Source organism: Cryptosporidium muris, genomic scaffold (genome assembly GCF_000006515.1).
Source record: "Cryptosporidium muris RN66 scf_1106632373451 genomic scaffold, whole genome shotgun sequence".
Taxonomy (NCBI): domain Eukaryota; phylum Apicomplexa; class Conoidasida; order Eucoccidiorida; family Cryptosporidiidae; genus Cryptosporidium; species Cryptosporidium muris.
The window spans coordinates 216,307-238,431 of NW_002196575.1; the positions used below are offsets into that span (position 1 = coordinate 216,307).

Sequence of the window (22,125 nt, forward strand, 5' to 3'; positions counted from 1 at the left end):
GTTTATACACCAGCAATATTTTTGCACGAAAATTGGAGCTAATATCAGTCTATACTAGATAAATATATTGCAGAATGCACATTTCCTTGAATTGAACATTTTCCTAATATTAAGCTTACTATCATGTCTTAGAGTTTTGTGAAAGTTGTATATCTATTTCAGATGCAGTAAGAAGTTCATTCTGTTCATAATTAGCTCGAGTAGGGAAATCCTTTGACTTAGAAACAAAGTCTTTGCAGTTTACTGCAACACAACATGCTTCAGTAGAATCAGCCAAACTAAATTGCTTAAATTTTCCAAAACTCGCCTTCATAGCAATAGAACACTGATGTTTGGTAACTCCTTCGTCAGATGTAATGTGTAATTTACGAATAGCATTCATAATACCAGTCCAAGATATTGGATGTTGTTTTTTCGGTGGAAGTAGGTCTAATTTATGACCATATGAATCTGCAAGTCTAAATGCAAGATATCTTTCCCGTGTTGTTTTTAGAATACCACCATTAAATTGTGGATTACTGGTTATATCAATCACATTACACAACTGTGATATTAGTTGAGAACTTTGACTATGCAAATATCTTGTAAACATAATAGTTTTGAAGGCATTTCTACAAGCTGGACCTCCAAGATTCATACGTCCTAATCTAACCTTATTAACAAATTTGAGAATATTTACATGATTAACAACTTCACAAATATGTGATAAATTGATGAAAATCCTTGTATAAGCTGTTGTAGCTAATTTTTGATGAATAAGTTTTGCCGCAGTCAAGTCAATTCTTTGAGCAGCCATGCAACTATCACTTTGTAATGGATCTATTGTGGCACAGATAGACCTAGCAGCTCTCAATGTATAACTCATTTCATCTTGTAATTGTCCAGCACAACTTTCAAGAACATTAAATTGATCCAACTTATAAATAACTTTTGCAAATTGCTCAACTGTTCCACGTTTTTCTCCAATTTCAGGGCGATGAGAAATAATCTTATTCAGTAATTCCATCTGGACACTAGTCAGCTTAGAGTAATATTGACCCCGGATATCTTCAATTCCAGGAGAGAATGATTCCTCTACAGATTCCAATGTACTTAGAACTCCCGGCTGAGCTTCAATCTGACTTCCCTCAGATAGACTTGGTAGAAGTTCATATGAAGTCACTTTTGTTTTACCCTTCTTACGTTCATCCATGATTTGCTGATATGTCTTTTCTTCATAAGGAAAAGCATACTCACCTTTTTGATCCATGAAATCTTTGATTAGATTCATTGCTTTAGTTAACTCATTAAGCTCACGACCAGTTGTTCTTCTTTCAAAGAGTGAATGACATAATTGGCGTGCAAGTTGCATTAAACTATTACTAGAATCTGACCATCTACTAAAGAATTCAGATACTATGATATATTGACATTTTTCTCGTGGGGGATTATCGCCCATATTATCAAGTGCATTGCACATCTCATCAATTCTATATTCCAGTATTCCATAACGAGAAGATAGATCATAAAGTTTTTTAGAAATAACAAATATAGTTGATCTACGTCGTTCAGGGAGTTTTTCACATTTATCCAAACTCCAAATATCCATCCGTTGGCATATTTGACTTTGCTGGCTACTAGTTAGCCCATAGCGTTGTGCAAAAGTTAAATTAACAGTTTTAAGAATAAATTTGTTCATTGCATGTGAACACCTCCTTTCTACTACATGTTTATTTGTAGCTAACTTAGGTATATTTAATGCAGATATGAATAAACATATATCTTCCAATTGCATTAATGAATTACCATGCATCTCTTTCAGGAAATATGACCTCACATCTCTTGCAACCCCAATTAATGGTGATACTAAGTATTTTCTACAAATCTCTATTGACTGACGTTCTAGTGCTGAACACATTGCTCTTACTTCTGCTTTCGTAAATTGTTCTCTTTGTAAATTTTCATTATTATCAATAAATTTCCCAAGATAAAGATTTAGAAGACTCTCACAAGATTTTTGAGGTTCATTCGCATCAAATCTCCTGACCATATTAATCACCTCAATCAGTGAATAAATAGAATGTCCCATATTTTTATACTCTTCATGAATATTAGTTGCCCACATAAGTTGTGTTGGAGATAATATACCTTCTTGTATAGACTGATTTAATATAGGATTTTGAGCAAGTAGAGCAGCCAACTTTTGTCCTATTACAGATGTCTTCCACCATCTTGTATTGTATGACTGAGATGGATTAAAGAATCCCCTAGTCAAAACAATGGCATTCTCTTCCAAATCCTTCAACTTCTTTGCATGTTTTTTAAAAACTTCTTGACAAGCCCCAACGAATTGTGATATTATATCCCAACCCCATGGGCATAAAAGATCTCCTTTTTCTTCAGCACGTTCCCACAATATCTTAATCATTTCATTTCTACAGAATTCAATATTTTCATTATCGGAGAGGGACCTATCACCACTTGATTGCATCGCTACTAAAACCTTGCATGCATCATTAACTCTAAAATCCAATAATCTGGGGTAAACTTCTTCTCCAAAAGCAACTGCGAGGTCTCTCGCCTTCTTAATTTGCTTAGGGGGAATTTGCTTACAGTTTTCGGATAACGTAAAATCCATCATGTTGCAAATTATCTCAGCATCTTCCTCAGTAACTGTTTGAGTAGTTAAAGGATCACGAAGGGCAAGAATATTCTGTTGACAAACTTCATAAATATAGCGATATTTCACAGTTGGTAATTGAGATGGTCTAACAAGTTGAACAAGTCTGCAAATTGCTTGTAATTCAAGTTTGCCCTGAAAATAATCTTCAATATCGCCTGCTAGAACAAAATCTACCCAGTTTAGATCAGCACATTCATCATGTCCCCATGGCTCAACATTGGAACACCACATTTCTGAAGATTCTTGACTTATTCCCATATCAATAAGTACTTGTTCACAGCTATCACGATTCCAGCCAAAGTGCGCAAATTGCTGAAACATAGTTTCAAAATCCTTAATTGTATACTTAAGTGGACTTGAGGAGTATTTAGGATCAGATTGGAATCTCCAACAAACAATCTCTGCCCATTGCCTTGATCTTTCAGAAATTGCAGTCTCACTAACTCTTTGATATCGTCTTGCCAAAGGAATAAAACCTAAAGGAAGTTGGTATTCTCTTAAACTCTTAATCCACTTGGAATTTTCTGATGGAACTCCCCAAGGTGAAGTCATGTAAACTTGAGATACAGTTCTAATTGGACCAATAGCCTGTCCAAAGGGGATAGCTTCTTCAGATGCATATACTATTTGGTATTCATATATACACAGAAATAGTAAAGCTGTGAGAGCTCCTACTTTGTTTAATAAATTAATAAACATATCTAATTCTTTGATGTTGTCTTGTAATATATTTTACGGAGTTCTCCAGAAATTAAAGACCTAGTTCCTCAACAATGGAAGTCCACAGGTCAGATTATTAAATGTGTTATTCTGAATAGCTAACAAAATATAATAAAGAGGCTAATAATAGATGAATTATATAGCCCTTTAATAATTCCGTTTTTTGTTAGAACTAATATTTACTAATGGTTACCCCAACGTATTTCTGTGATCTATAAAAAAAAAAAAATATTTTTTTGATAGATCTAAAGGCGCGTATAATACTATAGGAATTTGGGATCGTACAAGCATAGAATTATACTCAAGAAGTACTAAGTTAAGTTTTATGGAATACACAAGCTATAAATTTTAATATCTAGTCACTTCTGTATAATTTACTTTATTAGCCTGAAATATCAAGCAAAAGAAGCAGCTTTATAGGGACTGGTCATAAATCTGATATTTTAAGTGCAGTTTTTCTAAAGTCAAATTATATTTTATAGTTATAAGAAGTATATTACTCTATTGTAAAGCCAAAGCTAATACTTACTATTTGTGGCAGAAATATATAAGAAAAAGTATGGGAAAGGGCCCTAGTCCATGGCCAGTCTTCCATTATACTATATCACGAATGTAATATTCTATACTATTTAGTATTTAGAGAAAATATAATTAGTTTTATTAGATACTTAAGTTAAGATGCAAAATCTTACTACTGCTGGACAAATTCCACATTTGGTAAGCCCAAATTTGTTAATGATTTCTCCCGATAAAGCAAGGAACTCAAAGAAAAGATCTAGTCAAAGTTCCTGTTCAGCATGCGGAAGATGTTGTGGAAGTATTGCAATAATAATGTTTGCAGTTATTGCTGTTAGTTGCTGTTATGCACTCCCTATTTATAGTGCTCTAATGAACTCTAAATATTATGATTCTTATGAGGAGCCTATTTGGAACTGGTCAATTATTTTGTCAGGGATACAGTATATAAAAAATCTGCTTCCCAATAAAGAAGCAATATTCTCAAAAAATGATATAAATAATACAACTATGAGGACACTGGTTGAAGTGGCTGATCTTAGTAATGAAACTATCGATATTACCAGAGATCATACTACCAGAAAGGCTACAAACTTTAGCAGTATAGATTACTTTCGGGAAGATCTTTGCCAAAAAAATAATAGTACTTGGTCAAAGCATTGTAACTATGATAATAAAATCACAACATTTGAATGTATTGATATGTTGCGTGGACCTACAGTTTGTATTGGGATAAGAAATGGAAGATATAATATATTTCTCGTTCCAAATGCTTGCAAATTAGTTGAACCACCACTGCCCGTTGAGATAATTCCATCAATTGCTGATGGCTGTGTTGTTGATTCGAAAAACCCCTCAATATGCCCATGCTACATAGTAGCAGCACCTGTAACCAAGCTTATTGATGTAATGATAGATTTACATCGCACCATCCCTAAAAAAATAACAGAATTAGATTTTATAAATACAGGGACAAGTTTAAGGGGGCGAACTCTAAATGAATTTACTCAGTGGTTAGAGAATATAAAAATTGAATTTTTGGACTGGATTAAGAATTTAGAATTACGGGGGAAAACTACTCCTACAACTACTAGTACTCAAACTACTACTAACAAATTACAAGCAGTGGATTCAAAAATCAATAGTGCAATTGGTACAGTTGATGGTATATTAAGTTCACTAGGGGGGTTAGTGACAAATATAAGGGGCTTTATAAGACCTACAACTCAAAAAAAAGTCGGTTAGTTCTGCGTATAAAAGTAGATTTTCATATTCATGACCAAATTTTTATTAGATAAATAATAGGCTTGTTAAGAATGACTACTTTTCTCAATGTTTAATCATGTTTAAGTTAAGTTTTTGAGTAATATATAAATCATGGGTAGTTTCACTGTACTTTTTTTGTGAGAATTCAATATCTAATTTTACCTGGTAGAACTTCCTAACTTGGGACATTTTGCCAATATACATCACACGAAAAAGTCACTTATCTGCCTATCTCTCATAAATCACCATAAATGAGCACTTTAAAACTTTCCATAATTTAATATCCTTTTTATGGAAGGTGTCGAGATTAAATTTGTATACTATATAGGAATATAAATTGAGTTAGACGTTATAGTTATACAGCATTATGCAAAAAGGTTGATACTGTAACATAAAGGAGACTAATACAGTAGGAATATAAAGTAGTGAAATGAATACTTGTTGACTATAATATTGTAACACTAAACTCTTCTATTGGGATACTATTGAATTGCTACAATTGGTTCAATTAATTGTAATTTGCAAAAATTAAGTATATAATACTTTAGCTAGAATGGAGCATATACCATCATAACAGACAAGCCACAATACTCATAAATTTGCTTTTAGCCGCATATAGTTCTGTGTAATACACTCGAAATGTGCAACACACCGGTCATACAGAAATACGAATAATCTTCGCAATAAAGAAGCAAGTCGATATAGTAACCGGTAATTTACGAAACATAGATAAATGAAGGTTATTAGTATTGTAGGACTATATAATTCTCCATTTATTTTGTAACAAAAAGAAATCTTGAATAGAAGCATGAGATCTATAATAAAGGAAGGTTCAATAACTATGGAATATATATGTAAAGAATCCTCTAGGAAGGTTAGCACAGTAAGTGCAAATCCAGAGGTTAGATTCGCTATTAGAGACAAAATAAGATAATTCTATAGAGGCGATTGTACAGATTCTAGATAGGGGGGGTGAAAAAGTAGGGGTAGAGAAATAAAAAGGTGGAAAATGGGGGGGGGGGAGAGAAAAGAGTATTAAGAAACAGAAAAAAGGATAAAGAACTGTTTGCGTGTTAGAAAAGTAGAGAATTTATTGCGGCAAAGTTGAAGGATTTCTTTTCTAGAATAAAATATTAACTCTAACAGTGAAACAAATATCAGGGGATAATTGGTATCTTTAAAAGCAGATAGTAACTAATTTAAAATTTCGGTGTTCTAAAGGAATCGTGTAGATTATTAACTTCATATAGTAAATATGATACCTTAGATTTATATAATCCTTCAAGGCGGGAAACTGTAGTAATAGTTACTACTAACCTGTATAGAACACCAGAATTACCTTGAGATTACTTCTTGACTATTTAATGTAAAATTTTGACGAAAGAATGTCCTTTTTGTTCTAGTTCTTAGCTTTACAGAAGTTAGTATTTGGTAGATGAGATACTTTCATATAGTGTTAATGTTGTTCCCACTCTTATTAAATATTTTGGGGATTAAAGCTAAGATGTCTACAGAATTTAAGTTTGATTCACAACATCCTCCGCATGATAGAGCTATTATCAGTGACTTCGACGATTTTGCGATAAATTATTGTGGTTTAGAAGGATTCACCTTTTTTGTGGCTCATTGCTTGTTTCATGGGATAGTTGAGTATCTAAAAGGCCGTTTGGTTGAAGTAAGCGATTACGAGCAAATAATTAAGCTGGTTATACAAGATGAATTCTTCAGTCATCCTGGAAAAATTGTGAGTTCAAAAAGTAATTGTGAAAAGTATATTCCTCCTTTCTTTCCTTTAAAAGGTTATGAGAGCTCTAGGTCAAACATACCTATAAAGTTGGTATCACCTTTAGAGAATGCATGTAAATTTGCTATTCGCTGTATATCAAACAATCCTAATACTTTAATATCAAATAAATCGTCTAAAATACAGAAGTTTTTATTGAAATGGCATAAGGTTTGTCCTCAAAATAATATGAATGCAAATATGGCTCCTATACTTGCTGCTCGTTTGGATTTTAAGAGAAATTCCTTAAATTTGAAAGAACTTGATAATAAGGAGATCTGTGAGATTGCTCGGACAATATCCCAAACTTCACCTACTGAAAGAGTTAATAAATGTAAGGAATTAATTTCCATAGATGCTTCTGATTTACTGTGTGAACAAGTAGCTCCGTATAAGATTAAGTTTCCTAATTGGCTTCAACCCCCAGTTGATCCACGAACAGATGAAGAATTTGTTTTTGATGAGAAAACTATGATTGATGAGAGGCTAAATCATATAGTGAAGATAACTATATCCTCAAAGTTGCCAGATTATTGTATTCCTGAAGAGATATTTACATTTTCTCCTACCAAAGATATGATAACTTCAAATGTAAGACATATCTTTACAGGTGTAGATTTGTCGGCTGAAGAGCACTCACTTGTTAAAAATTTCTTGATGTATTATGTGATTAACTTTGGAAAAGTTCCCCGATATATTTTTGAAAATAGAGTTAGATATGCATTGGATGGTTGGTTGACACACAAGAACAAATTTCCTATAATGGCTTGTCACAATGCGATGTACTCAATAGGAAGAAAGCTTCTTTTACAAACAGGAAGTTCTACAGGCATGAGGAATTTAAATTCAAATAACAAGTATCCTTACTTATTGCGAAATTTTAGTATTTTTGGAACTTATAATGATAACTTACATAACTTTAACATTAAAGACAATGACCATTTATTAGTAAACTGTCTATACAAAGGTTGTGCTTACTTCATAGGCCGCAGTAGTAACCTATCTCCAATTCTTGTTATAAGATCACAAAATATAATGTCTACCAAGAATTTGAAGCAGTCTGCAACTTATCTTATCTTGTTTTTGATGAATTTTGCTGAAAAGTACTTGCTTGTTTCTGGAAAAGTAGAAACAATAGATGTCATTATTGACTGTCGCGGTATCAGCTTAATGAACTTGTCACTTTTGTTTAAGATACGCCCTATCCTTGCATATTGGATGGAAGAGGGAATAATAAACATGTTTCCTTTGCGATTTCATCGTATATTTATTATTCAATCAAATGAAATATGGGGGACAATTAAAGAGATGTTAGTAAATTCATGGCACCAGGAAACATTAAACAACGTAATTGTTCTAAGCAATGTTCCTCAAAATCCTAAAAACGATGTAGAGTTGGAAAATCTGAAGGAACTATGGAAGTTTATGTCTCCTTACCAAATTGAATCTGACATTGGTGGTACTAGACCAAAGCTACAGAATGGGGAATTTTATCCATTTAAGATTGCACATGGCCCATATACACCACTTATATTGACATCTAATATTACCAATATAATGCCAAAATTAAGTGATTGGCCTCTGCCAAACACTGTTGCAATTAAAAATATTTTAGGTTTATTCCCGGAAGACTTCTTTAGATTAAAAGGGGGAATAATACACAATTTGGAAGGGAAAGAGACTTTTAAATGGACGAATGATCATATTAATTTATTTTCCAATATACCACATGTTTTATGGCCTCCAAAATTATTAGAGTTTTATGAAGGGATAAAACCAGATCAGAAATATGCTAATAATGAGGAAAGTAGAAATGTAAATAAACTAAGCGTAGAGATAACGCCATTAAACTCAGAGATAGATAAGTTACTGGATTTAAATAAAACTACCCAGTTAGATCAAGTAAATACATATCAGATTAGGAGCTATGAAGAATTGAGCAGAAATACTTCTGGAGCTTTTATTTTGGGTGATAGAAATTTAAATTTTGATGTACATGACTATTTTTTATTTATAAACACTTTGAACTTTTTAACAAGGATTTATACTATTCGCATGAAGTACAGTACATTAACTTCACTGAAATCTAGTATATGTGCTGATATTAGATTGCAGAATCTAGCTCACTTTAATGAACTTATGAAAAATCTCACAACTAGAGTCAACAAATTATCTTTCCCAAAATGGAAGAAAGAGAAAATGCAAGAAACTAAGTTAAAACTGATATTCAACACGTATAATTATATACTCGTACAGATTAACAGAATCTCAAATGAGTCAAGTGGAATACTAGATACGCTAAAATTTTGGCAACAACAAGCCCTGAAATTTGGAGATCGTATCGAAAGGTTTAGGACTATTGGATTACACAAGGATAAATACTTGCCTTTAAATATTGAATTTCCTAGAGATATTAGTCTACAAACTTATAGTAAAACCGATATTGTTAAGTTGTTAGTTTATCTTCAGCACATAAATAATGAAACTGTAACTAAGGAACAGCAGCTACGTGATGTAACCAAGAGTATTGAGGAACTTTGCAGCAGTTTGAATTCTGTACCTGAAATCATATCGTCCTTTATGAATCAATATTATTGCTATGATTATTTCGGAATGGTCATTAATACACACATTATTAATCAAACTGATACTTTGTTAAGGAAGATGTCTAATGCTTTAGAACAAGTTGAACTTCAAAACTAGTAATAATAAATTAGACTCAACTATATACTACATGATATAATATATAATAATTGATGAAACTAATCATTACATAGAAATAATATACTAGAGTCGTTTTCTGAAAATCTTACAATTAGCTTTTGTGTCTAAAAATGGGCGCTTTTGCCTGCATTTACTCATCTGCCTTAAAGACGCGTGTTGTGATAAATCATTTGAAATGATAGTGAGTTTACCATCTAACCAGGCCAATATATCTCGCTCAATATCTTTTACAAAGTCTCCAACGTCAATTTCTATATAATCCCGTGACTCCATGCTATTACCAATGAATTTTACCAATTTAAAGGTATTAGCAATCTTTTTTGAGAAGAAATCACAACGCGGCAATATTGTATAAATTGGTGCATGCACGGAGTGCTCTTTATAGACAAATCTTTTGCTATGTGTTTCTGTCTCCTAAACCTTACCTAGAACTTGGATAATATTTACTCACTTTATAGTTGGTAATATATTGTCACTTTTCTACCTCTGGGCTAGCGTGTATGTCTAGTGATTCCAAGCTTAGAGATCCATTGTCTTCATCTTCATATATAGAATCTTCATAGATGAACATTGAATTAGTTCTAGTATCCGATCCCCTCTTTATATTATCAGAGAATAGAAATAAGGCTGTAGAAACTACCATAGTATTGCATTCATGCATATCTGTAATATCTAGGTCTGTCTGTGCACTTACTATTTTGTTTGATATTTCCTTGACTCTACTTATGTTAGGCGAGAAATTCCGACACTCACTAACCAAATAAGCAAGCGGAATTTCCAAGGTGATGTTATGGCATTCTTTTTCAAATGACTCTCGTAATGAAATACATGCTTCTAAAACTTGCCCCTCTGAAAGTTGTTCTTCAGATGATCCTTCTAGCATACTTTCTATTTCATAGTTATAGTTATCATCATCTAAAGTTTCATTGAGACCAGGTTCAAAAGTACTTAATTTGTATTCTGAGGTACTTTGATTTTTTTTCTCTAGATTCATACTATTTGTGGGTGTATCATCATCTATCATTACTCCATTTGATATATATAAAACAATATCTAAAAGGTATAGAATAAATATTAAATTTAGCCACTTCCTATGTATTTTTATATACATCTAATTTTTATATTACTCTTAAACATAAGATTTCTGAGAAAAAGAAGTATTCTTAATTACAAATATACTACACACAAAATTACTGTGTGTTTAGTAAATAGTCCGTATTGTGTTTAGCTATCATAATTTCAAGTGAATTAAGTCTTTTTACTGCGACATACAGTTCATTTATTTTATCCCAGTTAAGTACAATTGAAATAATAGGAGATCTTGCAGAATTTACACAACGAATTATTGACATACGTTCCCCAAGTGATATTTTCCTGCTGCATATTGCTGGAAGCAGAATTATTGAAGGTAATGACTCAAAAATCTTTTCAGAAAGTCTACTTACAAGTTCATATCGCATCATAGTGTAATATAATTTTTCGTATATGTTTGATAAAGATGAAAATGTTTGTTCAATATCTTTATTTTCAACATACAGTACATAAGATTCGCCAATAACTAGGTCCTTCCTTAGTGAAGCTTCAGTAACTTGGCTTTTTTTTAATAGTATAGGGATACTACTTGATGAAGTACTTAAAGCTATACAGCTAAGTACTATTGCACTGAAGACATAGACCAACAATGCATATTGCGAGTTTTCATAAAAAGGTGGAATTCCTCCGATTTTAATACTTGCCTTGTAAAGCATAGGAAAGTGGCTCACACCTTTAATAAAAGTCATTGTTATTTTTGGAAATAGTTTCCTAGTTACACTCATAACTATTAATGTGTCTTCTTGTACTCTTTGGGCAGCACCTTCAATATGACGAATGACTTGCCAGTGATGAAATAGGTTATTAGTTTGACAGTTCCTCCATATCATTAAAAGCAAAGATAAGGAAAGAGAATTAAAAACACTTATAGAGCCTAAAATAACAAGATATATAGGTAAGTTGAGTGCATTATTTCTGATTTCCATAATATAAGTATCATCATTTGTATTGAGAGATTTAATAATGATATTGTATACTTTCTCAAACCAATTGGTAACTGAAATATGGAAGATAGCATAGCTAATATTTAACAGAATAATTAATATTGAGATTAACCATGCTTTAACAGCATATTTCTTTGATGTATAGAGTCTTAATATAATCATCTGCCAGTCTTCGGAGTTGTCTTAGCAGTTTTTACTCACACCGCTTATGGGAGCTTGTTAAAATACTTCACTTTATTGCCTAATTACCAAAAAAGGAGATTTTGAAATGATAAATTACTTTTTCTTTAGTAAAGAAACATCTACATATGCCTTTTTAGGTTTAATTTGGTTTATTTCAATTTCGCTTGTAATTGTAAAAATTGAACTTTCAAGTAATGATGCACTCCGAATATTTGGAGACAGCTTACAGTATGCTATACAATATACTGAAACTGTCCAACTGAAAGATATTCTACTAAAATTCTTGGATATTTTGAAGGCAAAAATTCTGATTATTTTGGTGAAATCCTTTTTAAATTTTACTTCGAGGAAATATATTCTTTATTGGAGAATTTCACTTTCGAAGTATTACCTGGATTTCTGGCATGAAATACACTCGCAAGAAGGAGCTGCACAAAGGATACAAGAAGATATAATGAGGTTCTGTACTCTTTTTGAGATGTTATTTATTAAATTTCTTCATGATTTATTTATTGCTGTTGCTTACTTACCATTACTGGCTTCACTAAGCCGTAAAATTCCTAAAGTATGGATCTTCCCAAAAGTCCCCAACTTTTTGTTAGCTCTTGCAATATGTATAGCTATAATAGGAAGTATTATTTCACTTATTCCAGGAGTTTATATTCCTAAAGCTATAATAGATATTGATAAATCTGAAGCTGCACTAAGAAAGGAGCTTGTTTTGGGTGAAATACTAACTGAAAGTGCAAATATAGATACCTTACAAGAATTATATAAAAAGGTTGAGAATTCCTATTATATATATTATTATAGAAACTTTTTTTTAAATATACTTAAAACTACATATATCCAACTCAATGTTATTACTTTGTGGCTAACATTATCAGCTTCACTAGTTCGCCCTTTTACTCTGGGTTTATTAAAGCAAACTATGGATGCTTTTGATAAAGTTTCTGCCACTTGCAATTTTGTAATGACTCACTTAGGTGAACTTGTAGAATTAATTGCACTTTACATTCGTCTTAGAAAGATAGAACTAATTATTTCAAAATGCTTATAATTTTATTTAAAAAAATAAATTAATATGCTAATATTTCAATAATATTATATTTAATTTCTAGTTTGCAACAAAATATATTGCTTTGAAGCCTTCCTCCACTGACGTCATCTTCACACAGGAAATATTCCCTTTAACTCCTAGACCACCTTTTGATAATTTGACTACTTCATTATTTTGTATAGTCACAATAAAAAATTGACCAGTATCCATGATACCAATAACAGGATTATTGTATATATATCCATTTAGTTGAATTTTATTACTGTAAATAGTACTAAAGACAGATGACGACTTTCTCAGAATATTCATATGACCAGAGTTGTATTCAATCACTATTCCTAGCGAGATCTCAATCATTTGCAATGAAATCTCAATTTTATCACTTTTTGGTTTTCCAATAAAGTAATATGATGCACCACTAGGTCCACCAGAGCTACCAGTAGCAAAGCACAATTCATCTCCAATGCAAATAGATGTAAGATATGATCCCTTATGCTCTAACAAATAACAATTCGTAATTACTGGTACAAAAGCTGTTGAAAATAATTGTATATTAGGTCCAGTAATATAAATATCTTGAGGATGTTCTTCCCATGCATATAAATTAAAGAAATCGGCGATATTGTGGCTATTTATCTTACTTTGAATTAGCATGCCTAGCTTTCCAAATTCCAAAATTATTGGTTCATTTGTTGATAACTTATTCAGTGAGAAAGGTGCATCTAAACTTGTCGTTTCATTATTTTGGTATAATCCAATTATACTTGAGTTTAAATCTACAAAATAATTGAAGGCTTCTTTAGGAGAGTTACCAAGAGTAAAGTTAATTGTTGGTAGTTCTGTTGAATCGTATATTTTAGATGCAGCAAATAGATGACCATAGTAATTCCTAGTTCTCCCTCCTAAATTTAGTGAATTTGGTAAGGATCCATCAACTACACAAACTTCAGATTGTAGTCTGCTAGTAATAGTGCAGTATTTGGAAGGAAGTAGAGTAACTATTGCATCTGAAATTAGTCCTTCTATTGAAAAAAGTGATGGGATTTGGTTGTCAGGAATATTAATAGGTTCAAATAATGGAAGCTCGTTTATCAGCAAAATAATAAAAAGTGAAGAAAATGTAAATCTTAAGGAAACTGGCTGAAATCCAAAATTATAAAATGGATTATAACCTCCCTTTGATTGCTGAAGTTGATTACCAGTATATCCTCTTAGGTACACGCCATTGTCATTTGCAATCAATGTAAATAATTTAATTCCAGACTCAGCATGCAAACTAACTACAACTTCATCTATTATCTTTAAAGATTTAAGTGAGTTTATGCCGGGAATAGTTAATACCAACTGACTACTTGAATCTAAACTTCTTGGAATTAAGATATTGCGTGAAGCACATGCCACTGCGTATGGAACCGTTATATAACCTACTGCTATATTGGACAAATTAGTTCCATCAATGCTACACCAGTTAGACCTCAAGTTACTTATAAAAGGTTCTATGTAAATATTTGTTTCAGTTAAACCATTGACATTCAAATGAGATACAGGTAGGGGAACCTCAGCTATATTTATATTTATTGTAGCTAATACCACATTGTTAATTACAAATGTTAGTGATGTGTTAGTGTATATCATTACAAATATTAATTTCTCATTGAGAGATTTATCTGAAATTAGTGATAGAGGAAGTGGAATATGTGAATAAAAGTCAATTACAGTTAAGTTTGACGATACGATTGTATCGTTTACAACGGAGTAGAGGCTTGCACTTGCAGTTTGACCTCTTGTATCCAATAATAAGGAAATGAGTGGATCTGATTTGTTTTTTGTGAAATTAAATGATATGAAATCTTTTGATAAGAACCCAGTGATAGTCGTAGTGGTATAGGATGGGAGTGTACTGAAGAATGAAGTTTCATTTCCAGAACAGTGAACTGGAAGTTGAGAGCTATTGCATGAATTCCCCATGGCTGATATTTGATTGGGAATAATTTCTACATCTATATTACGAAAAGATTTATTAAAATCATCTGAGTAGTTAGTAGTAATATGGATAAATTCTCTCGGTTCAGTAGATATATTATAATCCAGTGCATTTATTGTCATTTCCCGTGCAAATAATGGATTCCAGATCTTGCCTTTTAAAGTATAAATCTTACCCAACATAAATCCAATATATACTATAAAATTAAATACATAAATCTTATAATTCCTCATTTCAAAACAGGAGATATTAAAGAAGAGGTCTGTGGGATATCTTGCAATTGAAAATAACTTTAATGCCACCCACAGTAATCTCGCGCTTTGTATTATTGAAAAAAGTTAGCAATAAAGTAGAACAAATTCATTTGAAATAGATAAGAAGATTCAATTTATGCAGTAACTCTAGAGATCTGCACTTGATCATCACTTTTAGATGAACTATTTGTTGATGTACCAATATTTAGTGCTAATCTTCCAGTATCTTCTTTAGGATAGTTGTGATTATATTGTATAACTGACTTTTTATGTATATCCATTACTCCATCTGAGTTATATATATTACTCCCAAAGTTTGTCTTTAGCTCATCTTTGTATGCGAGTTTCCATACTAGTACTGCTTCAGCTAATCCTTTCGTTAATATATTACTTCCTGAACCAAGAGCAGCTGCCTGCATACCAATAATGAGCTTTGAGAGCTGTCTACCTGAAAAACCTTCCGTCCTGCTTGCCAGGTAATCAACAAATGTAGTATCAATAGCAGGATCTAATCTAATATTGTACCTTTTAGAGCGCACAGAATTTTGGGGAAAATTTCGGTTTAAGAACATATTTATCATCATAGTCCTTTCACTGTGCTTAGGTAAAGGGAACTCAAATGACTCATCTACACGGTCTAAAATAGCCCTGTCTAGACATTCAGGAGCATTAGTCGCTAAAAGGATACACAGATCTTTAGACTCAGTGCCGGTATGATATAGGAAACTACTTAGTACATTACGCATATTCTCAGATATTGAGTCTGTAGATTCTCTTCCTTTTCTAAGAAATGCTTCTGCTTCATCAATAAATAATATAAGTCCGTGTCTTGACATTTTAGCCCATTTAAATAATTTATTTAATTCATTGGCTGCATCTCTTCCCAGTGGTCCGACATCCCCACCTGTCATTATTGCGTAGTCCATACCACACTTTAAGGCTAATGTACGTGCGAAGAGAGTTTTCCCTGTACCTGGGGCTCCCCAAAGTAACATGTGCCTAAATGGAATATTGTTCTTGCGGGAATTTACTAAACTATTTACTGTCCATTCTAGTCTTTCTTGCAAATCTTTCGGAAGAATGATGTCTTCACAAATAGCTGAAGTGTTACTCTTTCTCATAAACGAAGTAAGTAACTTTAAAAAACTAGTTTGTTTTGCAACAAAATCTCCTAGATATGAAAACTTATTTCTACTGGTCTCACGCACAAGAGATGGTTTTCCAAGGCGAGATTCGAAATATCCAGCAATAACTTGAGCAGTACTACGGGAACCATATATGCCAAGTGCAGTCAAAGTTACTCCACCAATTAAAGTGGCCAATTTCATCTTATCTTCATACAATTTCCCAGTTATAGTTGACAAATTTCCAAATATAGATTGTATAGATTCTATCCTTGTTTTCCTATTCTCCTCAGCACGCAATTTAAGTTCCTGCAAGTGAATGTCTAAATTTTCCCTTTCAAGCTGAATCTTGCCTCGTGTTTTCTCCCGAATTTTAATTTTTATATTTTCTTTTTCTAACCTCTTTTCTTCTTCTAATTGCCTTTGTCTTAGTAATAGTATTTCCTGTTCATTGTCCTTGCGAACCTTTTCTTGAAGTAAAAATTGTTCATGTTGTTGTTTTAACCAACTAGTATTTTGCTCCTGCTGATCATACAATTTTTTTTGATAAGCTTCAGCTTCAAGTCTAGCTTTATATTGGGCAGTTACACGTTCTTCCTCTTGCTGGTGACTGATTGTCTTGCGACGCTCCTCTGCTTCTATTCTGACCTTTTCATTATGTGCCTGAGTTCTGTACATTGCACTTTGCTCCATCTCCTTTTCTATTTCCATTTGCTTTGTAACTTCTTGCAGCCTAACTAAGTCGAAGGCCTTCTGAGCATTTGGTGATGCATCCAATTCTTTTAATGCCTTTGCTCCTCTTTCTAGTGCTGTAGGGTCAAAATAACCACTTATATTGTCCACTACATTCTTTTCAGTCTTTAGCTGACTCAATGTCCCTGAATTTTGAGAGCTGTGTCCAAGGCTTCTAAAAAACATTTTGCAAGCTTTAGTACTAGAGCCTCTAACTTTACTCTGCGCTAACTACTTAGAATTTTAGCGCAATAGTCAGGGCTTGTAAGACAGATAACCAATGATTAAGATGCAATATTTACAGAATTTGATACTGATATTTCGCTTACTTCTTAAAATAAAAATAAAGGAACTACTCACCTTTTTTAGTAAATTTGTACTCTATATTTAATTTACTAAACTTTTACTTAGGAGTAGATAATGTGCATTCTGCACATTCAATATTCCATTGCCATACAGTTACTGAGTCAACTATTAAACTACAATATTTCCAATAAGGGTAATACTTCTTGATATTCTCGGATTGCTTATCATCTTCATTTTTAGTTGCGTAAGCTAAATGCATTAAAATACAGTTGCTTATATTATTTGAATCTATTCCTACAAAATATATAATTTATGCACTACAAGATGAAAGTGGAGATCTTTCCTAATACAATTTCTAAATAGTAACAAGTTTCTAGAAACTATACCATAATACTTTCTTTTTTGCTTAGTTCTTAGTAATATCAAATCTAACTTTAGTTACATCAGACAAAACCCCCAAAGCGCCACCACTAGTTTTTTTTTTCTTCTGAATGCAAAAATAGAATATAGAAGATGGAAAACACAATATTCTCTAATGCTAAATTTACTAACACTAGTCGAGTAAGTGGAAGACAGTGGAAAGATGAAGAAGCTCTAAAGTCTAAATTGAAGACATTTGCAATGTCTAAGCGAGTCAGCTTCAAAAATAGACTAATAGAGAGAGAAGAGAGGAAAAAAGTACGCTTGCTAGAAAATTCCATACATGAAGAAGTGAAGAGCAAGAAACGTGCTAAAACTAGAAATACAGAGCTTAAATATAAACGGAAGATTGAATTTGAAATGAGATCATCAGGTATACAAGTTATCAAAAAGACTGAAAATATTCGGAGATGGAATAAGAAGGCAAGAAACTTATTGAGGACTGTGTCTCCCGAGTTTATCAATTCTATTACATAATAAAGTGAGATTCTAGTTGGTCTTGAGTCTTTCTTTACTTCTAAATACTTGTTTCATGAAACTTCTTATCAATAAATGAAAAATTGAAAATGCTAATGTAGCTGTTTGCAATGAAAATAAGAAGCAAATTAATATGATAACTAGTCTTGCTACTAGTATCTTAGTTGGCTTAGAAGAAATAATAGATGGTATTGAATTTAAATGTAGTAATCTTGATGTATCGTTATAATTTACATGTACTTCATTTACAAGTTGCGGCTTCCCAAAGGTATCATGTATTGTTATTTTAATTATTGCTTGTGAACATATTTCTTTATTGTCCATTATTTCACAAGTGAAGTTGAAATCTAACTTCCCAAAATTTTTATTTGTGTAGCGTGATTTGTATTTATCTACTGAGTTTGAGTAAAATGGCATTGTCAACCAAAGAAATATATGATTAATTAAATTGTCTGATTTTATACTATGTGTAACACCACTTGAAGTAATTTCAATAGCTCCACCATATTTATCTTTAATACCAAATATTTCTGCCCAGTGAACATCTCCAGATAAAAATAGAAGTCCCCTGGGCTTGGATTTTTTAAGAAGTTTGAAAAGTCTTTCTCTACTTTTTGGATAATGTCCCCAAGACTCTACAAAAGGGTACCTATTTGAGACTTGTATTGAAGATACTATGATATTTATTGCGGAATCAGAGTTACTTAATTCTTCTTCAAGCCATTTCCACTGCTCATAACCTAGCATATCACCCTCGTAGCTACTACCTAAGCCTAAATATGAACAAAAAAATCTTAAGGATGCTGCAAACATACTTGTTATAGCATAATCATATTCAGAATATGAAGATATACCATATCTATATTTTAGAAAAGTGCTATCTCTATGGTACCTAGTGTCTAGTAGTATGATCCTGACCTGTTTTTGAGGACTTGATCCAAACACATGTGAAGAGTAAACACCTCTCCTTTCTCTCCTGGGTGAATTTGTAGGGACTGAGAGAAAATCTAAAAATAGCTGTTGACTGGTTTCTTTGTATTCAAAATGTTTGTCTCCATCATTAATACCATAATCATGATCATCCCATGTACCATCTATATATATACCACTTTTTTTGATCACTTGATATTCTTTGTTGCTATTCTGTATTGAGTAACCCCGTTTTATACACTCTGGATGACTGCATTTTGTGTAAATAGAGTCTCCAATCCAAAATAAAGCATCTGGTTTGTACTTAAGTATCGAGCTCCAAAATTCTTGACCAATATATGATCCATCTTTGTTTGTTTTTTGTCCATCAACACAACTAAGAAATACCAATGATCCCAATACATGTTTGCTCTCATAATCAGCTTTGCTTGTAGCTTTACCAATAAATAAGAAAATTGCTAAATATAGAAGGTTCATTGGTTTGTAGTAAAGTTTCTGTTTATATGCGCTAAATTTAAGTACAGCTATATACTGGGCGGTGTAAGTTACTCAATTTTGCTTGCCCTTACTTATGGTTTCCTCATGCTATACTGATAGCTTTTTTAATGGACCTCATTAAAAAGTGTCACTATTTTAAGTTTTTTGGTATTACTTACACTTCAGAGTGGCTTTGTGAGTTGTGGGATTCTTGCAGTGTCACTGAAAACTTTGCTGAGGTAGGAGGTTTGGATGCCTGTTGTATATGTGGAACTCTAAATTCAGATAATATTAAACTAAATATGAAGCTAATGAATGCAAAGATATACTTTGATTCTAGAGAATACAGAAGAGTAATAGCTGTACTAAGTAATTTTAAAGATACTGATGATTGTGCTGAAACCATATTCTTTAGAAGTTACGCTGCACTACTTTCATTAGAGAAACCTTTGTTGAATATATCTAATTTAGAACAATGGACTGTAACACAACCTGAATCTCAAATTATGGAGACTAGAATATCGGAAATTGAGGCAAGTATTTCTAACTATCTTGCAAAACAGGACAAGATGTTTAAGAAGACTAAGTGTAACTCTATGCATGGGTTACTTCAATGGTTACTTAGTATTGCAGTTTATAGACAGAATAGGTATACAGATGCCTATTATACTCAGATTGCTTCACTATGGAATGAACCTTTGAATTGGAGTTGCTGGGTTGATTTGATAAATAATTTGGTATCTCATGGCAACTCTAAAATTAAAACGCCTATTAATGATAGTGAAAATTCCTCTAACTATAATATATCATTTGATTATTTAAAATGGTACAATACGGATAACTATAGTATGCAATTTGCAGATGCTCATAAGCAAATATATACTCATAAACAGTTTAATGACCAGTCGTATAGTGATTTTAGCGAATCTTTGGGTATCCCATCTCATTGGTGTGGTCGTTTTGCTTTTGCTCTATATCTTAGTTTAGTTGGAAGATGGAAGGACTCCCTTGAAGAGTATACATTACTGCTGCAGATATTCCCAAATAGTGCATATATATTAAGTCAATTGGCTAAATGTCACTATGAATTAGGTAAAATTGACCAAGCAATATCTCTTTTTAACAAAATTTCAAATATGCATCCTTATTATCTACGTTCTGTGGTAGAGATGGCAACAATACTAGCACAAAGGAATGATATTGATGAATTAAGTATTCTCGCCCGCAAATGTTCAAACCTAGCAAAGTATTCACCAGAAACCTCTATAGTAATGGGAATATATCATTGGTCAACAAATGATCGTCACAAAGCTTTAAAGTTTTACAAGAGAGCACTAGTTTTGAATAGCCAATCAAGCTCTGCTTGGATATTATGCGGCTATGCGCTGCACGAATTAAACAACATACGTGGATCTCTTTATGCATATAAAACTGCAATCGCATTAAGTCCAACAAATACCACTGCCCTTTATGGAATTGCAGAAATATACTCAAAATTAAATATGCCAATGCATGCTATTCGTTTTTATGAAAAATCAATTGCTCAGTCACCGGAAGATTCACATCTGTGGTCACAATTAGGACAAATTTTTGAAAAAATCAATAGAATTGAAGATGCTACAAGGTGTGTCTACAAAGCATTTATCTGTGAGATAGCTAAGGATCCAAAGAGTGAATCTACAATAAGATATATGGGGAAATTACTGAAATTAGAAGCAGAACAGTGGCATAATGAGGAGGCTTCTGCATGGGCGAATAAAATTATACAAACTGCTATTGAGCATGGATATATTGAGAATATTTGCAACACTGAATTATCAAAAATAAGTAAAGACGTGAATTCCCCTGAAACTGAAGATCAGGATGAAAAACCCTGCTTGCGAAGTGATTGCAACTTAGAATCATCTCTAGACTGGGAAAACCTACGCTGGTCAGTTCACATTATTCCTCAAAAGCTACCAACAGACATAATTGCAGCGCTTGAATGGTTGGTTCAGCTGTATTCAGACTCTAATCAAACAAAAGATTGTACTACTATCATTAACCTGCTTACTCAAATAAAAGAATCCCTCAAAAAGAGTCTCCCTTTAAATGTAGATAAAGATGTATCAGTGAAGATACGGCAGTGATTTCAACATATAATCATCACTAGAGTAGTATTTGTATCTAATTAGTCTACTTTATTTGTAATTAACTCCCGTGTAGAATCATATTCTGCTGTCCTAAGCTATTTAAAAGTGATATTAAAAGGTTGAAGTGAAATCCTCACTAGATACAAATATATTTATAATATTTAAATAGAACTAATGGCTTATGCTATATGTGTTGCTGTTTATTAAAAAGGAGTACTTTACAAATACATTATTGAGAGGTATGGAGTGTTACTTATAACTTAACTCCTTCCATTTGACTTTCCTTTTCTCTATCCTTCGGTTCCTGATTCAATACAGCTAACTGACAAACTTTACAAG

The 22,125-nt window shown here is 32.4% G+C and overlaps 11 protein-coding genes across 11 annotated transcripts, besides 5 other annotated features; 5 read left to right on the top strand and 6 right to left on the bottom strand.

Annotated features, from left to right (window-relative positions):
* Window positions 1-121: 121 nt before the first annotated feature.
* Window positions 122-3,361, bottom strand: CMU_033330 (uncharacterized protein; the record flags this gene model as incomplete). The annotated part of the gene is made up of 1 exon (XM_002141261.1): window positions 122-3,361. One exon carries the CDS (start codon window positions 3,359-3,361, stop codon window positions 122-124), a length of 3,240 nt encoding a protein of 1,079 aa, XP_002141297.1.
* A 234-nt stretch (window positions 3,362-3,595) lies between these two features.
* Window positions 3,596-3,620: a sequence feature (AT_rich).
* A 440-nt stretch (window positions 3,621-4,060) lies between these two features.
* On the top strand, window positions 4,061-5,143 carry CMU_033340 (uncharacterized protein; the record flags this gene model as incomplete). The annotated part of the gene is made up of 1 exon (XM_002141262.1): window positions 4,061-5,143. The coding sequence occupies one exon, from the start codon at window positions 4,061-4,063 to the stop codon at window positions 5,141-5,143; it is 1,083 nt and encodes a 360-aa protein (XP_002141298.1).
* A 1,525-nt stretch (window positions 5,144-6,668) lies between these two features.
* On the top strand, window positions 6,669-9,650 carry CMU_033350 (uncharacterized protein; the record flags this gene model as incomplete). Its single annotated transcript, XM_002141263.1, has 1 exon — window positions 6,669-9,650. The coding sequence occupies one exon, from the start codon at window positions 6,669-6,671 to the stop codon at window positions 9,648-9,650; it is 2,982 nt and encodes a 993-aa protein (XP_002141299.1).
* A 493-nt stretch (window positions 9,651-10,143) lies between these two features.
* Window positions 10,144-10,782, bottom strand: CMU_033360 (uncharacterized protein; the record flags this gene model as incomplete). Its single annotated transcript, XM_002141264.1, has 1 exon — window positions 10,144-10,782. The coding sequence occupies one exon, from the start codon at window positions 10,780-10,782 to the stop codon at window positions 10,144-10,146; it is 639 nt and encodes a 212-aa protein (XP_002141300.1).
* Window positions 10,783-10,861: 79 nt separating this feature from the next.
* On the bottom strand, window positions 10,862-11,869 carry CMU_033370 (SbmA/BacA-like family protein; the record flags this gene model as incomplete). The annotated part of the gene is made up of 1 exon (XM_002141265.1): window positions 10,862-11,869. One exon carries the CDS (start codon window positions 11,867-11,869, stop codon window positions 10,862-10,864), a length of 1,008 nt encoding a protein of 335 aa, XP_002141301.1.
* A 106-nt stretch (window positions 11,870-11,975) lies between these two features.
* On the top strand, window positions 11,976-12,950 carry CMU_033380 (SbmA/BacA-like family protein; the record flags this gene model as incomplete). The annotated part of the gene is made up of 1 exon (XM_002141266.1): window positions 11,976-12,950. One exon carries the CDS (start codon window positions 11,976-11,978, stop codon window positions 12,948-12,950), a length of 975 nt encoding a protein of 324 aa, XP_002141302.1.
* Window positions 12,684-12,722: a sequence feature (AT_rich).
* Window positions 12,945-13,007: a sequence feature (AT_rich).
* CMU_033390 (uncharacterized protein) lies at window positions 13,008-15,167 on the bottom strand (the record flags this gene model as incomplete). The annotated part of the gene is made up of 1 exon (XM_002141267.1): window positions 13,008-15,167. One exon carries the CDS (start codon window positions 15,165-15,167, stop codon window positions 13,008-13,010), a length of 2,160 nt encoding a protein of 719 aa, XP_002141303.1.
* Window positions 15,168-15,322: 155 nt separating this feature from the next.
* On the bottom strand, window positions 15,323-17,230 carry CMU_033400 (ATPase, AAA family protein; the record flags this gene model as incomplete). The annotated part of the gene is made up of 1 exon (XM_002141268.1): window positions 15,323-17,230. One exon carries the CDS (start codon window positions 17,228-17,230, stop codon window positions 15,323-15,325), a length of 1,908 nt encoding a protein of 635 aa, XP_002141304.1.
* Window positions 16,033-16,053: a sequence feature (AT_rich).
* Window positions 17,231-17,863: 633 nt separating the features above from the next.
* Window positions 17,864-18,247, top strand: CMU_033410 (uncharacterized protein; the record flags this gene model as incomplete). Its single annotated transcript, XM_002141269.1, has 1 exon — window positions 17,864-18,247. The coding sequence occupies one exon, from the start codon at window positions 17,864-17,866 to the stop codon at window positions 18,245-18,247; it is 384 nt and encodes a 127-aa protein (XP_002141305.1).
* A 12-nt stretch (window positions 18,248-18,259) lies between these two features.
* Window positions 18,260-19,654, bottom strand: CMU_033420 (uncharacterized protein; the record flags this gene model as incomplete). Its single annotated transcript, XM_002141270.1, has 1 exon — window positions 18,260-19,654. One exon carries the CDS (start codon window positions 19,652-19,654, stop codon window positions 18,260-18,262), a length of 1,395 nt encoding a protein of 464 aa, XP_002141306.1.
* Window positions 19,655-19,782: 128 nt separating this feature from the next.
* CMU_033430 (TPR repeat-containing protein) lies at window positions 19,783-21,783 on the top strand (the record flags this gene model as incomplete). The annotated part of the gene is made up of 1 exon (XM_002141271.1): window positions 19,783-21,783. The coding sequence occupies one exon, from the start codon at window positions 19,783-19,785 to the stop codon at window positions 21,781-21,783; it is 2,001 nt and encodes a 666-aa protein (XP_002141307.1).
* A 147-nt stretch (window positions 21,784-21,930) lies between these two features.
* Window positions 21,931-21,954: a sequence feature (AT_rich).
* The last annotated feature ends 171 nt before the right edge of the window (window positions 21,955-22,125 follow it).